At 45.3% G+C, this 8,259-nt stretch overlaps 1 protein-coding gene across 1 annotated transcript; it reads left to right on the top strand.

The window, feature by feature from the left end:
* The first annotated feature begins 1,196 nt into the window (after window positions 1–1,196).
* LOC135393366 (uncharacterized) lies at window positions 1,197–2,063 on the top strand. The gene has a single exon (XM_064623831.1). It carries the CDS (start codon window positions 1,197–1,199, stop codon window positions 2,061–2,063), a length of 867 nt encoding a protein of 288 aa, XP_064479901.1.
* The last annotated feature ends 6,196 nt before the right edge of the window (window positions 2,064–8,259 follow it).

The following is an 8,259-nucleotide window of genomic DNA, read 5'->3' as shown; positions in this document are numbered from 1 at the left end:
ATCAAGTTGCGGCTAAGTGCAACGGACATGCCCGAACACCATACTACAGGGAACACAGTTGCGCTTAACCTGCAGTTAAACTATGACATTGGTTAGGTGTACTGTGTCATTTGCGTCATTGCCAGGGACAACAACAAAAATCCACTTGCATGCACATCGCGAGACAAAGACTCATACGCTGCGTTCGTTGAACGAGATTTCCAGAATTGGAAGAAAGCTCTTCAACGATTTAGAAGTCATAAGAAGTCAACTCTTCATCGTGAAGCTTCCACGGCGCTCAGAAGTGCAAGCACAGGAGCTAACGTAGCCACTGTGCTCTCGGAACCGAAGCTCAGCCAAATGAATCCAAGTCGTCAGGCTCTGTTCGCTGTACAGTTCTGTCCAAGCGAACAGTACTGTCGTCCGTTCGCTTTCTGGCATGTCAAGGGCCGCTTCGTAGTGTCACTTCGCGATCACAATGAGCATGAAGGTAACTTGAGGATGCGTCTTATGTTGCGGGAAGCGGATGTGCCAGGTCTCGGGGCGTCGCTCAACAAAAGTGTAAGTGGAATTCGCCGGACTTGCAAAATGAGATGCATTACCCACAGCATGCTCCGTTCCGTAATCAGAGAAGTGCAGGACGCGTTGTTTTGCGCGGTGATGGCTGACGAGACCTCTGATATTAGCACGCAGGAGCAGATATCCTTTTGCCTCACGTACGTCGAAGGTGGTCTTGAAGTGGAAGAAGTCTTTATTGGATTTTACGTGACGGCTGATACGAGAGCACGCACCCTCTTCTCAATGCTGAAAAGCGTGTTGTGTCGACTGAATCTTCAAATTGAGTAGTGCCGATGACAATGCCACGACGGGGTAGCAAATGCGTCCTGCAAAAGCGGTGGACTTCAAGCCCTAGTTCATGATATTGAACCAAGAGCGATGTATGTAGACTGCCTTGCGCACACTATCAACCTAGTGTTGCAAGACTTGTGTAAGCAAATTGATGTGTGTCGCGACTTTGTCACATTGTTCGCCGACTTGGTAAATTTTGTGAAAACATCTCCAAGGCGCCTCAGCTGGTTCGAACAGTTCCAGAACGAGGGAACACCGGACCTCAGACAATTCTGTAAAGTCCGGTGGACGCTGAAGGCATTCTCACTGCGGTCAGTATCAAGTAACTACTCGCAGTGCAATTCCCTCTCGCTCTGTCATCGGATGAAATGAATCACACAGGAGCAAAAGCCAGTGCCTACGCAAAAGCGCTCGGAAAATTTGATTCATATTTCATGCTCGGGCTGATGATCCCGGTATTTGGGAGACTGGAGAGCGCAAATTCTGCTCTGCAGAAGAAGAGCTTGCAGTTTGGGCATACAGAGCAAACAGTGAAGACCGCTAAAGAATGTGTTGCTGAACTCCGTGACAAATTCCCTGGCTTTTGGATCATGGTGAAGGCCACGGCTGAGGAGCTCAAGACTGGGTGCCCCAGCCTACCGATAAGGCAGCGACAAGGCCCACGTCGTTACGACGAAGGATCTCAAGCACACGAGTTTAAATCCACGGAAGCCTATTATGGGCAGAGGTTCCACATGGTAATTGACGCGGTTCACGCGTCTCTGTGCACTCGGTTTCCTGCCGGAATGTGGGACCACGTGACGAAAATCGAAAAGTTCTTGGTGGGAAAAACTGACAGCGGTTATCTGTGCGAATTCTATAAAGGGGATCTTGATGCACGTCGCCTTCAGCTTCATCGAGATATGCTGCTGGACACTGCAAAGCAGCATTCCGTAAGCCTTGCTTCGTTCCAGGACGTAAAAGATCTGCTCTCAGGAAAGGAAAGTGAACCACTGTGGACGATACTTCCAGAAGTTGTTCAACTTCTTCGAATTGTATTGACCATACATGTGACGTCCTGCACATCAGAAAAGTCCTTCTCGTGCCTACGGTGGCTGAAAACTTACTTGCGTTCCACAACTGGACAAGCCCGGTTAAACCATATTACCTTGCTCCATTGCCACAAAGAGTTAGCTCGGGATAGTTTGCTAGCTGAACGCTGTAGCAAACGAGTTCATCAAACGAACAACTACTAAGGAAAACACGTTTCAATTTGTTGGCTAGAAGAATGCTATTTTTTCACGGCTTTTCCCGTACCACCGTCCAATGTGCCGGTACGCACCTGCCATCATGTACCAGCCGAGAATTTGGCAACCAAATAATAAATATTACACGTTGCACATGGTCGTCACTTCGTTTCCGCCTCGGGCACCGCTGGACTTCTCCCGTCCCCTATCGTGTGCCAGGCTCGCCCCCCCCCCCCCCCCCCGGTAAAATCGGCATGCTACGCCTATGCTGAAACATCTATATCGTGGCCAGACGTCCGTTTTTATGTACCCACACATTGAATTCCTCCGGAAAGACGTTCCATTCCCATAAATTTCCGCTGCATTCGGAAAGCTGCAATTTTGGCGCTTTTACTCCAGTGTGCCGTTGTAATAGCACTGAACCGGAGCTTTGCGGTTCTCTTGATCCGTCAGTTGTCACTGAGATAACTTCGAGTTCATGTTTGCCATGACTTCCGTGACCCTGTCCTCATACTCAATTACCGTGTTGTACACATAGTCGTCATCAGGCACAATGGTATCCATCGCCGCGTTTGGAGTTTGAAGTTCATTATGACTTCAGGATTTTTGTTATCTGGGTCCGTATGGTAGCACGCTCCGCCTTCAGTCGGTAGATAGTTGGTCGGTTTGTCGTTCCAGACACAGTGACGGTAAACGTTGTAGATGTGTTCCCGGGTTTCGGCACAAAAAGATGATGTAGTGAAATTCCTGACCGACTGCACTAGATGTAACCTACAGTTGAGACCATCTGCATTCAAGTAAGCCAGCCGTGTCGATTTGGAGCACATAGCCAGTGAACTCATCAGAGGCCTTAAGATACAGAAACGTGCACAGTTCCAGTACGAAGAAAGTACGGAAGAACGAAGAGAAACATTGAAAGGTCCTCCTCGACCTTTTTTCCAACAACACGTCAGTTGTCTCTTTCACACATCTTTCATTAGCACCCCTACTTACCGAATAGAATGACGTTTCACGTCAACAAATATATGTGTTTCTGACTCGAGAAATCCAGACCTCTGTTATGCTTGAAAGGGACGCTATAGAAAACGACCTTGTTTTCTTCCAATCTAACGCAGGCCTTCGTGATTCTTCCATTTTGGAACTCACAGTATCGTACTTAAATTCCACGGTAGCATGTCTTGCCGATCAAACTTGCAACCAAAAATATGTAATTTCTATAGGCTCCGTAGCCCCTATTTTATGTGAAATTTGTTTTATATGTTCGGGACAGGGCGATAGAAGTTTGGGAAAGTACTAACGTATGTAGATGATAGTATCCTTGTGGCAGGTGATTGAAACACAGCTATACAAGCCTTAAATGTTGCTATCGCTTCTTCCCTGAACTAGTTTTCACACAGTAACCCCGCAGGCAAGGAAATGAGAGTTCTAGATACCACCTTCTGTATGTACCCAGGCCAGTGTTGAAGGTACAGGAGGAGTGATCCTCAGCCCCTTCTCAACATAGATCAACATAAATGGCATCAAATATGAGCAAAATCAGCATTAAAGGCAGCTCAAAAAAGATATTGCTATCATTAGGTCGTCCCTTCTATTTCCTAGCAACGTCTGATGTTTCCTGGAGGCCAATCAGCTAAAAAGCGCACTTTAAATCCGGTTCCTGAACCGCGAAAGTGATTAGATGTGGGTTGATAATTCCGTTCTACCATGGCGGACTCACTTAAGGAAGTTTGCTTCGATGTTCGGCTCTGTTCGATTGCCTACACACACCATCTGGTCCAGATCACATAGTATTTCTTTTATACCTATACTAGTGTAAAAGGGGTGTATTTTGCGATATACACCCAGTTCACACTCATATTCTGCCCCTTCGAGGCTGATCCTCTCATCAATGGGAGTGAATAGGGTGCACATCTACATTAGAGTGTTGAAGGTGTATGAAGGGTGTAATCAGGGTGGGATGGGTTAAGTGTATTTTACCTCATTGCAAAGTGTTTGACGTTTTCGTGGAATAGAATGACGTGTACAATGAGTCTTAAATTGTCCTCATACCAAAAGAAACAATAAACACAAACGTCATCGTGATGGCAACTTGACACAACAAGCGATTCCTCACTTCAGTGTTTTTGGTGTATATACTCAAGTTAAACTTACACACTTCGCTCTTCATTTTGACTGGAATTCGAGCAGGGCTATTCAATTTCAAGATGTCTCGTAAGACAAGCAATGTAGTATTTGTTTTCTCTTAGAAAGGAAGTGCCGTTATTTGTGAGCTTTGGTTCGTTTTCCCAATTATGTCATGTTTCAAATTCATCTCTAAATATGTCAGAACGTATATTGGTTCCAATATGGCCACCACTTCGGAATTCCTATGTGGGAAGAACACAATACATTACATGCTCATGTTACGCATATACTTTGCCTGATACGTACGATACACTCACTCTGTAAACAATGGTGCACACGTTACGTGGTTGCTTAAGGGTGTCGATTTACACGAAAAATTAAGTTGAATCCGTTAGGGTATCATCCAATTATCCAATTACACCCTAAAAGGTGTATGTATTTTAAGAGTCAGGCTAAGAAACCGCACACTCGCTACACTAGGAGTTACATCTTTCCTGATATTATGTGGGTGTGTCATAACTCACACCCCTTTAAGTGTGAAAGTTTGAAGGTGTTGCGAAATACACCCTGAGAGGTATTTCGTTACACCTGAAACCTTTTACACGTAAAGGGGAGTGCGATATGCGACACCCGCGTTACACACAAAAGGGTGTGAAACTTTAGCGTGCACCAAAGACCTCTCTGTAGGGTTGGCAACGCGCGGATGTTCATCCCGTTTTGCATTACACCTGGTGTATCATTTTATTTTGAGATGCGCCATACATTGGGCAAACTCAACAGTGCATAAATAAGAGATTGCGTAACCATAAGAGCGCAATTACATAGCTAATGTGTCGATAACCTCTGACATATGAAACAATGTGCTCAGTTGTGTCGAGTGTGCGGCCCGGTATACCGATGCCAATCCATCGTTATCACGCGATTCAACCCGCATTCTGGTGGAAACTCTTTTATTATGTCATGTCCATGCTGCATTTAGTCAGCCCTTAGTCATCGGCTCTCCTGCACCCTGGTGTTTACTTGCTGCCTCCGTTCATTAAATCAGTGTGTATTTGTTATGAGCTTGAACGTACTCGGCTGCATACCGATATGTGGGAAGGCACAGAACCCGAGCGATGCGCGCGGCCCTTCTCATCCTCTTCTCCGTCCTTAACACGGCAAGCGAAGCAGAAGGCTACCGAATAGAACAAACGTAACGACACTATCCCCTTGGCGCAATCGTATATCTTCGTGAACCGATGTCGTTAAAGCTATTACGGAGCCAGTATATTTCTGGACTTCACTAAACCCACGAGGAACGTGAGTTTTGCTTCCTTCGACTGCAAAGCATTTGCTAGGCCAGTACAGACTTCCTGGTGTGATTCGTGTTCTGTGCTGCGTGCCGAGAATGCGTGAGCGTTTTGCTCCCGTCTGCAAGAACACTTCAGCATGCAGTTCCAATGTTTCAAACCACAATTTTCCGAAAGGCGAAAGAGAAATCTATTGACTGCAACAATCGGTTACAACTCCTACTGGGTGCCGCCTTCGAAAGCAGCGATTTGATCTGTTCATCTGGCTCACACGAATGTTACGGAAGCAATGCGCAGCTTGTTTCACAAGAAGCCGAAGATGTCTCGTCCGGGATGCTGTGCCAACCTTATCTGCAGCAGGAGATTGCAGGGGCAGGACTAGGCAGCAGATAAAGGTAAAACGTGTAATGTTAGACAAGTCAGTCATGCGCTGCAAATTGCATCACGTAGAAGAGAAAAAGACGCTATCTGTAAGTTACTGCTTCATCCTTTAGAGATTACGCCCCAGCGGGTGTATTCTCAGTACAGATTTGGAATTGCCTTATTTGTTAAATGATTTCGCAGGCATTCTGGTACCACCGAAAAGCTTGCACTCCACGTCTCAACTATCACCGTCTGGGTTTCAAGCTGAAGACTGTCACCAGTGCCAACCAGACGCCCCTTCAAAGTTCATCTGTTTTTGTTGACGGAACAGCGACACCTGGTACTGAGACATTTCGTTTTCTGATTGATCAAGTGCATTCCATCACTTGTGCTCGACTTCTTGTGTTCGTATACCTATGCTGTTGCTCGCTAGCTTAGAGCAACCATGCCTGAGGTGCCAGCGCTTTCAGAGTACATTTAAGCAGTATCATCGTATCATATGCACGGCCACACATCTTGTGTATTTTGAGTAAGGTATAAATTAAATGTTGGCTCAGCTGTTGTATTTTGGTCACAAATAAGGGTTCTTCCAGAGCGCTGAAGGGCAGTTCAAGCAGTTTCATGTGTGCAACAGCACATACTTTTCTCAGTTTTGACTAAGGTAAATCGAAATCTTCCAGTTGATGTCTTTCGGTCAAAAACTATGTTTTTCGAGACATTCAAACAGCGTCATGTGTGCAACAGTACATACTTTTTATCAGGTGAAGTAAGGTAAATCTGTCCGCCGTGGTGTTCTGGCAGTGCTGCAGAAGCTTTGCATTCAAATGGTATCATGTATACAAAAACTTCTTTTATGCCTTACTGTAGCTGCTGTACTAATATTGTGAGTACAGAGACGTTCCTGCAGAACATATCGGAGCATCTTGTGTGCTATTGTTTGTATGATCTGCAGCAGTATATTGATAATGTTAATTATTCAATGACTTCAGCTAACATTTACATTCTTACTTCCAGGTAAACCTGTCACGCAGATGCCCTACCCCTTGGTATGCATAGTTCAAGATTGTACCGAAACAATCCACCTGGAGCATTATTCTTCAATTGGCAGTGGCATTACTATCACAACACACCACATACTGCATGTCTATGGTGCGTGAACAATGCATCAAACCTATTCTCAGGTACAGGTCAGCTGGTACGCAATTACAACATGGAACAACTGACACAGAGACAGTAAAGTCATGCCTTTTCCTCCGCGCCTCGGGTTTCATGTTATTATCCTCACATGCAGCTCAGTTCGCCTGTGCTGTGCAGCATGAGCAAAAGCATTTATTGTTTGTGGTCACATGACACGGAACATAAATACAGTGAAACCTTCCTATGTTCGACACCCCCGGTGCAGCCGAAGCGTCTCAGAATATGACGGTAACAAAAAATGGAAGAGATCGCAGCTGGGAGAAATGTTCCCCTTCTTCAATTTAAGGTCCTTAGTGGTGCCTGGTGGTGGTGCTTGGTAGTGGTACCTCTACCCACTCTTCACTGATAATTATTACTGATTTTAGTATATTCAATTCCGTTCAGATTCTACTCAATGGCATTACCTCTGGAGCTTTTCGAGCAGGGACTTGTCTCTGAAGCGTCAACCCACTTCTCATAGCTTTGCTGCAGTGTTCGTTCAAAGGCTCTAGACAAACTGAAGACAAGTGCTCACATAAAGAATGACAATGTAGACTGACTGTTTTTGGACTAAAGCAGCAAAATGCTGAGACCAGAATAGGGGGAAAAAGGGGGAAAAGTCAAGGCCAGTGGCTCATTTTGGGTCTTTTTGGTGCAAAGATGTGCCGATATTGAGGTAATTTGGCCAGGGTTTTGTCCGACTTTGCAGGGAAAACCCTATCCTACTTCCAAGATAGGGTCGTATAATTTCGTCCCCATGTAGTTTCAATGCGAGCCTGCCCGTGCAATGAAATCATAGGGAGTTGTCCGAGGTGGGGAGGTGTCCGACTTTGGAGGTTTTACTGTACTATAGAGCATTCTACATCATGTAATCTAACAGTTGTTCACGTTTGGATATTTTAACCATGGAATTTACCCTGCATGCACCATACCATGTCCAAACACGAACAACTGCTAGAGAGCAGCATGTACTGTTTCCGTATTGCACTTATGGCTTGCGTCCTGTGATCGGAAACAGTGGTGTCTTTTTTCTGCTACAACCAGTAAACTACAGTAAAGATTTAAAAATACTGTGTCATACCATAAAGCACTATGGGAAATGGCAGTTTGAAAAACTGGAGAAGACTGTCATTAAAATGGGGGACATGTTGTACGGTGAATTTTTTTTTTACAGTGTGTGCTGTACCACGTAATGCACTGCAGGCCTACCACAGTATGGTAACGCTCTGAATACTGATTTGCTCAAAAAAGGA

The sequence above is a fragment of the Ornithodoros turicata genome, chromosome 1 (assembly GCF_037126465.1).
Source record: "Ornithodoros turicata isolate Travis chromosome 1, ASM3712646v1, whole genome shotgun sequence".
NCBI classification, from domain to species: Eukaryota; Metazoa; Arthropoda; class Arachnida; order Ixodida; family Argasidae; genus Ornithodoros; species Ornithodoros turicata.
This window is presented reverse-complemented; position numbering and strand designations above follow the sequence as displayed.

Bases quoted from the DNA above. Each gene is read 5' to 3' on its own strand.
- LOC135393366 (XM_064623831.1), top strand. From the start codon at position 1,197: ATGAATCACACAGGAGCAAAAGCCAGTGCCTACGCAAAAGCGCTCGGA.